Here is a 12,006-nt window from a genome sequence, read left to right as displayed (position 1 = left end):
TTTGTTCTTTTTCTACCCCATTTAAAATGTATGGTGTGGAAACTCCCAAATTAAAGTACTCTGTCACTCTTCGGTTATGAGAGGTTGGGGGGTTTTACTCTATGAATATCTTTTAGTAGTATTTTTTAAATGTTCGTATGTTAAGACATGAATGTCTGTAGACACCTGCCAACTTTATATGCACAGCTTCTTTTTAAAGATCCTCTTGCTGGTGCTTCCTTTTTGCATACGTGTAGTGGAACAGCTGGTTTTATGGGCAGCATCCTAAAGAAGTGGAGTGTCCACTGGCAGCTGAAGTCAGGCTACATGTTGCAGGATTTTGTATATTTTCAATAGTTATCAGCAAACCTCAGGCTTGTAAGTTAATTTACATACCATGGTTTTTGCAGCTCTAAGACACATGGAGCTTTGGGATTAAAGTGCTATTCAATGTTTGGCACATTTATCTGACTAGTTGTCAAGTTCAGGGATTTAAGAGCATATTAGTGATATAACACACACTTTTATTTCAATATGCTTTACATGAATGTTTTTTCCCTAGTGATATTAACTGTTTTATAGTTAAACAAACAAGGAAGTATTCTTATTAACAAGTGCATGTTTCCTGTTTGATTTAAAACCTAAATTTGGGGTGCTGCTAACATGACTAAAAACTGTTTTAAGAGTGTGTCTTTATTTTTATGTTCAGCACTAATTTTTAAAGCAATTTTAGCGGTAGCAATTGGAACATTTTCATATTTCTAGCTGCCTTCCCTTCTCTCCCCTGAGCCCCAGTGACTTTTCAGCTGAATTTTTCATCAGAGATTCTATTTGCCTCTTATTTTAGAGCAGCGGTGTCTGATGCAGAACTCTTGGTTTGCTGCAAACTGTACAGACATTGCCTGAGGTACAGTTATGCGCTACAAACTAGGCCTTTAAGTTATTAGAAGCGCTATACTAACAAAAGAAGGTTCAAAACTTTCCCAAGAAACTTTGAACTCTCAGGTTCCAGTATTCCTTCTTTAGCCAAACTCACTCCAAATCCATGATGGCTCTGCGCTGCTTTGTTTTCCCCTCTCTTTAATGGCTGCTTTTCATAAAGAGCTTGGTAAAATGTTTGGTTCCCTCAGTAATGGATTTTAGAAGAGTTTCTCTGGCAGCTTTTCTGGCAATTGTCTTTGGCAAATATGGTGATCAGCTGCGGTAACGATGTTTGTTCCTGAAGTATTCCACCGAGCTCCTACCATTAGCAGTCACAAGTCTTTGCACTTGAGCAGCAACAGCAAAAAGCAAACAAAAATCCAGTCCAAAGCTGCTGGAAGCATGGCAAGCAGCTCTGGTGACATGTTTGCTAATGGAGAGCATAGCCTTGTGTTCCTGGTTCTTTAGACATCACAAGCATTACATGTACCCCTAAGACTTTCATAGGAGTAATCGCAAAAATCTTGTAAATTGTGTGAGTGAAAACAAGTTTTTAATTGTTGCATCTCTGAACAAATACTTTCTAAGTTACAATGAGATTAAAAACAGTCTGTTAAAACAACAAAATACTCTTTTTTCTTTCTGACTGTTCTAAACCTTATGTACCTGTATCTACATATGCACCATCAAAGCAAATGGCAGCTCTGCTTGTGCATGACTTTTGAGAAACCCTGAAGCGATCATTCTTGTTGCCTGGTTAGTAGTCTTGATCAATGCAGCTACAGGTGCCTCGATTTTCTTCTCTAGGAATGAGTAGCACAAGCTAAAGAAGAGAAGAAAGGGGAGCCCGTATCGCTGAACTGCTCTCATGTCTGTCACAGATTATTTTCAGCTTTGCAAAGCTCTTCCCCAGAACTTGCAGACTAGATTTCAGTCAGATTACCTTGATTCCTGGTTTTATGTGCATCAGATATTTCATTTGGACCTTTCCTACAGAGATTTTTTCCCAATCCTACTATCTTAATATAAGATTGTTAAGATTAGCATTGATATGTCTGATAAACAATTTTGTCTTATGAATTACAGGGAATGTAGGTGATAAATTTTTGTTTTCAGTTTTGTTAACTCTGTGTTAATTTGAAGGTTAAAACAAAATGTATTCAAAATGAGTTTGGTGTTTTTATAGTTGCTTCTGTAATTGTATATTATGCATAATTTATGCAAAATATGCTTATATACCAGGGGGTTTTTTTGAAATCTTAATTTATAAAAAAACTGAAAATAAGAATTTAAATTAAGCTAGATGAATAAAATTGCTTGCTTCAAATCACCAATCTTTCTCTGAGAAATTTTTTTGGTATTGACTTAATGCAAAGAAAATAAGTGATTATCTGAAATCAAAATTTGGATTATGAGCTATGTTGCTTCAGAATTTTAAACTATAGTTCAGTGTCATGAAATATGTTTTAGCTATTTCTTCTGCTGGAAGAACAGTTGAAGTCTGAATTCATCTAGTAAAATATGCCTCTTGAGTCCAAATTAGTTGAGAATGTAGTGATAAGACAAACTCAAGACATGAACCACCTAGCCATGGGCTGAAATGTTAGACTGCTGCTCTATTGCTCACCAAACCACAGTTTTGTAGGGTAACCAAACATAAGTTACTGATCTTGTTGTTAGGACATGCTTTGTGCATTTTGGGGGCTTGAATAGCTGATGACCTGTTATAAACCATATTATGATTAACCTGCTGTACATTTAACAAGCTGCTTCCAGTGTACGTGTAAACATAATAAAAGGTTCAGATTGCTTGCACTGTAGGGGCACTTTGCTTTCTTATCCCAGTCCTAAACAGCACTGCTACTGTGGGTTTTTGGAAACAGTGTGGATTTCACCACCTCATTCAGAAGCTGTTTTTTATAGACAGTGTCAAAGTTTGATCCAGTCATTTTTACAAGCAGTCCTTTGTCTGCACGCAAAGGGCCATTCACTTAAATGAAGTGCTGGGATTTGCCCTTATTGCTATAAATCAGAATGTGATCTGGCTCCGCTCTTGCCAGAAATGATTACTTGTGTTAAACTGAGCCGAAAGGCCTGGCTTAAATCTGGTCCACTGAGGGCCAGAAAAAGAAGCACAGTGATTGACGGTGTTTTTCTTCATGCTGGCTTCTGTTTTAACACACTGAAAAGTAATAACCTTGAACAAGATAGATTCTCGGTTGTCGCTGATGCACTGGATACCTCAGTGCTTTCCTAACAGTCTTTGTGTCGATTCAATCTCCCGCACAGCTGACTGAGGAGCTGCAGAGCAAGCCACCAAACAGTGAGATCAGAGAGCTGCTGAAGCTACTGGCAAAACCCAATCTCAAGGTGAGGATGCGTTGCACCTGCAAAATGCTTACCGCATGGGGGTGTGCACCTGCTCGCTAAGGCAGCATGGGCTTCCCTCTGCTTTAACAAATACGTGCATTTTTAACAAGGGACACAATATTGATAGGAAATATCTGCTACAGAGAAACACATCTGATATTGCCAGTAAGTTATTACACTGCTACTGATATTTATAAATGCAATGCCATAGAGAGCTATTGTTTATTTACAGTGGATACTCCAAAAAGTAGCTATTTGACTTTTTTCTTTGGCTAACTTTTATTGCATGTTTTTCATGAATTTATTAAAAATATCTTTTTACTAAAAAGACTTAAATCATAAACTTCAATTTAATTGCAAGTTAAATGCCTTGTGCATAAATAACATGACCTTATACTTGGAACAATGTTCCTAATGGATGTAATTTTCAAAAAATTCTCATTTTAAAAAGTATTCTGCAAAACTCCAGGGGTTCTCTGTAGTGCATTTTGGGAACTTGACACCTTTTATTTGACAGTAGAATACAGGACCGTAAACTCAGTCAGGTTGGAAGGGTACTTGGGAGGGCGTCTAGACCAATATCCTGCTCAAAGCAGGCTGTGCAGGCCAGGTTGCTCACGGCTTTGTCCAGTCAGGGCTCAAAAATGCCCGAGAACAGGCATTCCCCGCCTTCTTGGGGCGGCCTGTTCCTATTCCTAATTATCCTCATAGTGAAAATTGTTTCCTGCTATCCAGCCAGAAGCTCCCCTGTGTATTGTTAAAGCATACGATCACGTTATTTCTCCACTCTAACAGAGCAGTCGAGCACTGACGGCTTTAGGCACATATTGCAACAATAACTAAATGCAGCAGCTGATAGGTTCAGAGAAAAACTTTGGCGTTGGTAAGAGGAGAAATAGCACTTTTGGATACAGTCGCCTCCTTACATTCCCTCTAGCAGTGATTCAGAACCTGAGATACTGTGATATCTTCAAAGTTTTACAAAATTTTAAAACAGAGAGCAATGATGTCTCTTATTTTAAAGGTTTTTGCACAATTGTTTATTTCACAGTTACCACAGTAAAATGCTGCTTTTCTCCGAAGTGATGAGCAGTGGTGAGAATTTCGTTGCTTTTTAGCCATACTCTATTACAGTAGAAAATGTTGATTCATCAAACTGCAGAGATCCTAAGCTTTTATCTCTTTCTACTTCCTTCTTTCTCCCTCTCCCCTTTCTCTCTCTCCTCTCTCCCCCCCTTGCTGTCTCTTTCTCCTTCTCACTGTCTCTCGCACTCTCTGGCTCTCCCTCTCGCTGTCTCTGTCTCCCTGTTTTACTCTCAGCCGCTGTTTCGCTCTCGCTGTCTTTTAGTGAGTTAAATGCATTGGGGTAGGTCATAGTGGGATTTCAGGAAAGGAAGCGCATTTCCCTCGGTGTGGTTAATGTGCTTGAACACATGCAGTAACTTAGCTGACTATCTTTCTTGGCTACAGGCGAAGGAAATGGCAAGCTCTAGCACGCTGAGCCCTTTGCATGGCCAGGTGGGCTAATCCTGCATAAGGCACGCATGTTTCCCTTCCCTGCATTGCTTGCAAGAGTTTGTGTGTGTTAGGGGAAAGAACTGCCTGTGTATGCCTGATATTTTTGCCCATTCAATATCTTCTCCACCCACCACCTCATAGCAAGCATGGCTGGGAGAGAGGGTAAATGTTGCTTCTCCCTCCATCATGTCGGCGAGGCGGGAGTACTGCATTCAGGCATGGGCTGTTTGCTTTGAATTCTTGTGTTGCTTTCCCCACCCTCTCTACGGCAGAGAGGGAAAGGAAGGAGGGAGTAGGAACTCTGTTTCTCCAGTTGCTTCCCAGAGATTTCTTGAGTCTGAGTTGTGTCTGAGCTTATGCAGTGCGTTGCCTGTTTTTCTAGCCCTTCTGTATCATACTGATGCCTGGAAAAGGTTTCTGTGTTTTGACCTTCTGTCTACGTTCCTGGGGCAAAATGATGTCTAAAACAACTCTTTCTCACACATATGAAACTACTTAGGATAAATGATAGTCTTTTCCAATAATGTTGCATAGGCTTTTTCTACCAATTGTGTATGGCTTGATTTGGGATTGACTTAAGCTAGCTGCATGTTAATCCTGCTAGGGAAACTTTCCTCTCCCGACCTGGCTTATAATATGGTGTCAGCTGGAGACAGCAGGTGTACTTACACCTTCTTCCAGCTCTACTGTAATGCATTCACAGTGAGATGAAGGATGGCTAGGATGTATTTACTGCATTACAGTTGTGTAAAGGGACAGGTGTTAGAATGTAATTATAAATTCATAGACTTGGTTAATGTGCAAAAAAAGAATGAGTGACTGAGAGACATTTCCAGCAACAGCATTATTAGATGAATATTTACATATTTTCCTTTTGTTTTACAAAATTGTTTTATTACTTATATATCTGTTTGCATCTGATACATAAAGCTTTGGTAATTTGTTGCATGTATGTGTTTGCATCTGATATATAAAGCTTTGACGAGTTCATGTTATTCCATGGTTTTCATCCAGAGAAGAATGTTTTAAACAAGAAAATAGTTTTTCTGAGACAGTTACATTTAATAGAACTGAGATTTTCAAAATATGCTAGAACTTATTCCAAGGTTTTGCCAGGTGCACTTTCATCATGTTTTATCTCATCTGATTAAAATAGAACCSGGAATTAGAACAGAACACTTAGCTCCAGGAAGAAATCAAGTGGATTTGTTTATCTGTGTGTAAGGTATTACATTTGTGTTACAGATTAAAAACATAGCTGCGGAGCCCCATGAACACAGGCCAGCAACATCTATTGTTTTTTGTTTCGTTTCCAATGTTGAGTGAAGATTCATGATTTATATGCTGTAATCTTGTTTTACTTTGTAAAGACAGCAACAAGTAGAACAGTATTTCCATACCTCAGAACCTGAATTCAGCTGGATGCAGTGTTTGATTTTCAAGCAGGCCAGGAGTTAACACTTCGAAATGCATCTCGTTATCTCTCATTCAGAAAACATAAGTACAGCAACATACATCTTCAAGTCTTTTGTGTCATAACTGCAAATATACAATTAAATGTTTACAATCAAATGAGGAAGATAACTCTTAATAGATGTTTACACTTTCAGTACATTCTTATGCCAGTTTAAAAGGCCAGTTGAGTTGGTTGTTAAAAAAAAAAACCCAACAACCTAAAATAGTTTAATATTTCAAAGTTAGAATGGTGGTAAATAACTAGAACTAGGTGTATTGAAGCTTATATATTGTGCTTCTGTTTCTTAAAGCTGTGAGGTATGGCAGGATCACTGGGATTTTGTTTGTTTTACTCAATTGCAATAAAATATAAACCTTAAGGATGTGTCTGTCTGGTCACCCGTAGGTAGCTTTAGATTCATTGTCAGACAGCTGTCAGCAGAGCGTGCCAGCTCGGGCACGGTGCAATGCAGTTCGAGCCTGCATGGCTTTTGGGCCAGAGCTGAGTCACGTCTGGGTGCCTTGAAGTGCAGGCAGATCGGGCTTGGGTCTGCCTGCTGTGGGTCCCTGTAAACAAATCTTAGACTTCTGAAAGTGAGATTTTTGTCTTCCACAACTGTCTATTTCTACTGGCTGTCGTAACAGTAGCACTCGCAGGTCCCTTGTGCCTTGCAGCAAAGCAAGCTGCGGAGCTCCCATGCCCAAGCAGCCGCTGTAGTTACTCGTCTCTCATCGAGGCCTCACAAGGTGGACAACAGAGCTCCCGCGGCTTCAGTGCCAGCCTTGCTGAGAGCAGACCTGGACGCCTCGTTCTGATTGTTACGGACTTCCTTGTGACTGACTTTTAGACTGTTTTAACCCTTTTCACTTGTTCAACATCAAGAGCTAGCACTTTAAATTAATTGCCTGTTCGGTAATCTGTGTAGTGTTCTGCTAAACAGCTACCACTATTTTCATTAGAAGCGTTAGATAGTGTGGTATGTTTGTCATAACCTCAAATGAGCAAGGAATGGAGGACCATGTTGCTCTACTTAATGTTTTATTCTGTGTAATTAAGGATAATAAGCTGCATTTGAAGATGTTAATTCCTGGCTTGTTTGGAAATGGAATAGTGCAACTAGCTACTTAGATTTATTTCAGTTCCCATAGTGACTTTCTAAGACTTTTACAATTCCTGAGGTGTAACCATGAATTAGATATTTTAACTCTGTTTCAAGCTTGCCTTGCTTATTCTTTAAAAGAAGCATTTAAAAGATAGTTTGTGTTTTCAAGATTTGCATTCTACATTGCAGTTTTGTTGAGAGTCATTTACATGAGGTTATATGATTCTATACATATTTGAGTGAAACAACCAGGAATTTCCATAATGTTCTGTTTCCAAAGTTTAAAAGGCAGGAACAAATATCTCTTAGCTTGCTTGTCTAATAACAATATTAATGTTACTTAACATATGCTGTAAATACACAGTGTATGAAGTTTGACATAACATTAAGGATTCATGACATGCATTAAGCATTCAAGAAAAGGAAATTATATAGTGGGGATATACAGGGAGAAACAGCATTTCTGATTTCAGGGAGGGCACGCCTATGTGTTTTTACAAAAAAAAATGAATAATAGGAAAAAGAGAGAAATATTCTCAGCTTTAATGCTTTATAGTTTGGAGAGATTTAAGGGTCTTAGGTGATAGGAAAAGAAATGCAGGTGAAGAGGGGAGTTGTACAGATTTTTGGAAATTAGGGCAAAAAGTTTTAAAATGATAAAGTAGCAGGCAGCCATCAGCACAATTGAGAGATGTGTTTGTAGAGTATGTGTTTATGTTTTTATGAATCTGGGAATATTGCTGGTGTCTGAGAGGACTGTGGGTTTTTTGGTAAGTTAGCGACAGTATCTGCTGACAAAATATTTTATTTCCATTGTTGTGCAGTTATATAAATTGGAATATATAAGTAGAAGACCAAGGTTCAAGACATGCATACCACATATATTCTAAAAGGGAATTTAATTCTGTATTTTTATGGACTTGTCACAATCAAGTTAGCAAAGTGGTCTTCTCTCTCAGTAGGCCCACCTGTGGAACAAAAGTGGATGCTGGAGATACTCTGTCACTTGTAGCAGAAGCCCAGTGGTAGCCACTGTGAGAAAGGAGATGTAGTAAATATGAAAGATGATCAAACTGAGATTGAAAGAGTTTGGGAAGCATTAGAAAAGGGCTAAAACTGAGAGAAGAGGGGAACCCTAGGCATGTAGTTTGATGAAAGAGACTAAGGTAGTAGAAGAGTCTTGAAATGAGCTCTTGGCAAGAATATCATGTGGCATTCTGGTAGGACAGACATTTGTTTTCTTCAGCTTACAGCTGGCTGAATTAACCTAAGTTACTATCTGGTTATTTGTTAGCAATTATATTATCCAAGAATTTCAAAGTATGCTAGCATTTCAATCTACTACACTTTTTAACCATAGATGAGTTTAACAAATGGATGTTTTGTGTCCTTCCATGATTTAAACAAGACTGCATGTACTAAGACTCTGAAAAGAGGAGATGAGGTGCATGTGTTGAGTATGCTGTCAAGTGTGCTGTTGAGAACTGGCACACTATTTTATATAAAACCATAAGATCTGGGAAAACTGGACTGAAGAAAATTCTTTGGATTCCATTTCTCAATTTAAAATATTCCCTATGGACTTCAAATATCAAGGCAATTTAATTATCAAGACTTAGATCTTAGCTCTGCATAGAATTCTAACTTACTGACTAGAGTGCACTGAAATTTTATTTTTCCCTCAAGTATTTCTTTTGTAGATATTTACATACTTTCTGCAGTTTTTAATGAAATGCCAAAACAGAAATAGCACTAGAGCAGCATCTTTATTTATCCATAGACTTTTGCTTTGTTTTAGAACTAGGAACAATTACATATTTGTGCACCTTTTTTTTGTTGTTATTCAGGAAAATCTGTACAAATTTAAGTCACGTGCAAATAATAATTTGAACCTTGAAGGTGAATATGCACAAGTAGTCAGTATGTTCTCCCTTTACAGCTAATTTTGCATCAACTGTGATACAGGGGGAAAAAACTTTCAATAAGTAGCTGCATTTAAACTGAATAAGGAATGAATTGAGTACATTCTAGTATTCTTAGGTTTTTTTTCCAGATGAAATATTTACAGAGTATTTTACAACTGAGTAGGAGATGTTTGTCTTGTTCCTCTACGTTCTTATTCTTTGCTCCAAAACCTATACAATTACTTTTATATGTTAATATTAATATTATCCTTATAAACACAAAAATCAATGTCCAACTAAGGAAATAAAGATGAGGGTTGCTTTAATTTGTATGTTCTGTATAATATTTTAAAGGTTTAAAATTCTGTTCCACTTTTAATTAAGAAGCCTTCATGATTGCTGACTCTCAATTCCTTTTCTAACAATCTGGAAAAGCTGTGTTCTTTTGGGGACAGAGCCATAGCACTAGAGTATAATTGTCATTTATTTTATAAAACATTTGAAATCTGAAAAACAAAAACAATAAACTGTAGGATTTAGCATTTTAGGCACTTACTTTGTTGGTGTGGCTGTAAACCAGGAAGACTATAGAAAGAATGGACCATCTTTTAGTTCCTTTAACAATTTTATCCCATTTACATTCACTTTGAGACAAACTTGAAATATATTATTCAGATCTCATTTGCTCTTAACTTTGAGTCTATAACAGCAATTGCATTCCTAATCGTTTACATAGTAAAATGAGAGATTCATCATTTGAAAGGTATCCCTATCAGGACAAATTTAGTGTTTTTTAAGTCATATAAAATATGTGCTTTGTAGTCCCGGTGTGCTAAGCAGAACAATAATTATTTTAAAAGCCTGTGCCACTGTGCTAACACTATTCTGAAGGATGATTATACCTCTTATGACCTGGAGGAAATTAAACTTCTTTAACCTTTTAAGAATGCCAGTGGTGGTTCTCCCTGTTTCAGCACAGTATTTTATCTGTGTTTATGTGCTCTGAAAGGATTGCCAGCCGCTAGTTTGAACCATAAAACGGGTACATAAACAAGAGCACAAGGCACGACTGTGAATGACTTCAATGCATCACGGTACAAGAGAATGTAAATTATTTGGAACCCTTGCAGAACTGTACCTGTAGCTGTGCAGGCAACAAGCAGTGGGCGTTCTTAACGTATTTTTCTTGGCTTCTCTTTTATTACTCTAGAATGAGTAGAATTTTGGAAGCAATTTTAAGATAACTTGCAGAGGGAAGGGAAAAGCACTCTCATACGACTGGGAATGTTTTCAGATTAACTTGTCCATGGACAGCTTCAATGTGCTGTTCAAAGCAAATATAGATTCTTTAAACTATGTTGTTTTGGATTTTTTAATTTGCTCTGAAATGGTAAAGATGCATACACCAGAAAATTGTAAATAGGATTTACACTTGCTGTTTTACTTGCAATTCATTTGACATGTCTTTAAATTTATACATGTCTTTTCATTTCACAGAACATAAACAATTTTCACTTGTAAACTTTCTCATGTCGTAAGTACCTCCTCAGCTTTCCTTCAGAATATAACCATGAGTTAAACAAAACTGAAATTGCAGATAGTGAAACCAGAGCAGTTTATATTCTTTATGTAATTATTTCCTCCTTTTAGCTTGAAGCATACGCTGTTAGTTGTCCTACCCTGTTCTGGTTTTCTTAAATTTAATGGGAAGTTCGTAAACTCTAGCCTTTATTTGATATCCAGCTGCTGATACCATCATCTGTGCCATTTGAGGCTTACTAGATTTGCATAGTGTCCTAATAGACTGTTTGGATCAAAGTGCTGCTTGTTCTGTTAAAAAAATAAACATTTTAAGCCTTTATCAGGAGAGCCTTATAAAGCTGCCTTACAGTCACTGGCAAAATTGACAATATAGTTTACTATGCAGGAAAGAGCAGGCATTTTTCTACAGAACTTTAATATACAAGGCACTTGCAGAAAGTTTTGGGCTATAATAATATAAAACAAAATCTGATTTTGCTTTGAAAATTTTATGAAACATTTCTTAGAACATGTTATTAAAAAAAATCTTAATCTAAACTTTGTCCTCTTTCCTCCATTTCCTTTGTAACTGGAGCTTGATGGGGATTTTCCATCAGGGCTTTTTCATTGCAAAACATGGTTTCTGCAAAATCAACATTTTCTGCTGGAAATTGTTGGGATTTGCCTAAAACTGTTCAGTTTTTGCATCTGGAAAAGCCAAATACGAATCTCAGGTCAGTTAACATCTGAGCTACATTTGCACTGTTAGCAGTATCTCGAGAGCTTAGAAGACGTTGCAGCCCTGTTCCTTTTAGGTGTCTCCTCCTGAATGCACCACTGTTTCCTATTTTTGCTCATGTCTTGGATATGTCCTGGGAGACCGTTTTCCTCCTCTTTATGAAGTATTTGTGTTGGCACATGGTAACACAGACTCCGATAGCTGTTTAGGAAGCATACTTTTTCATGTTTTCTAACTATTTACTCATCAGTGGTCTTCCAGGTTTGCTGGTAGGGCTGGTTACAGGAGTTGTGCTCTTATATTAAATTTTTTACTACATAATCTTGTTTGACTTAATTCATATGGTGAGGTACACTACATTGTACTTGCTATGTCGGCAGAAAAGTTAGCTAATCCTCTTTCGCAAAATCAGAGGCCGTTAATTTGTAAATCTGCAAGAGCCAGTTTGATTTGGGATGGTATGCTGTGAAATATCAACAGCAAGAGAGAAATAGTT

General features: G+C 37.5%; 1 protein-coding gene across 7 annotated transcripts in view; it reads left to right on the top strand.

The window, feature by feature from the left end:
• MPP7 (membrane palmitoylated protein 7) overlaps positions 1 to 12,006 on the top strand; it is a 165,049-nt gene that overhangs the window by 94,541 nt on the left and 58,502 nt on the right. For all 7 annotated transcript variants that reach the window (XM_026083530.1, XM_026083528.1, XM_026083527.1 and 4 more), the window contains one exon: positions 3,190 to 3,270. In XM_026083530.1, the coding sequence (XP_025939315.1) occupies positions 3,190 to 3,270 (81 nt within the window). The remainder of the gene's footprint in view (positions 1 to 3,189; positions 3,271 to 12,006) is intronic.

This window comes from Apteryx rowi, unplaced genomic scaffold (assembly GCF_003343035.1).
Source record: "Apteryx rowi isolate R43461 unplaced genomic scaffold, aptRow1 scaffold_606, whole genome shotgun sequence".
Lineage (NCBI taxonomy): Eukaryota > Metazoa > Chordata > Aves > Apterygiformes > Apterygidae > Apteryx > Apteryx rowi.
Note: the sequence above shows the minus strand (reverse complement) of the source record. Positions and strands in the feature narration are given on the sequence as shown.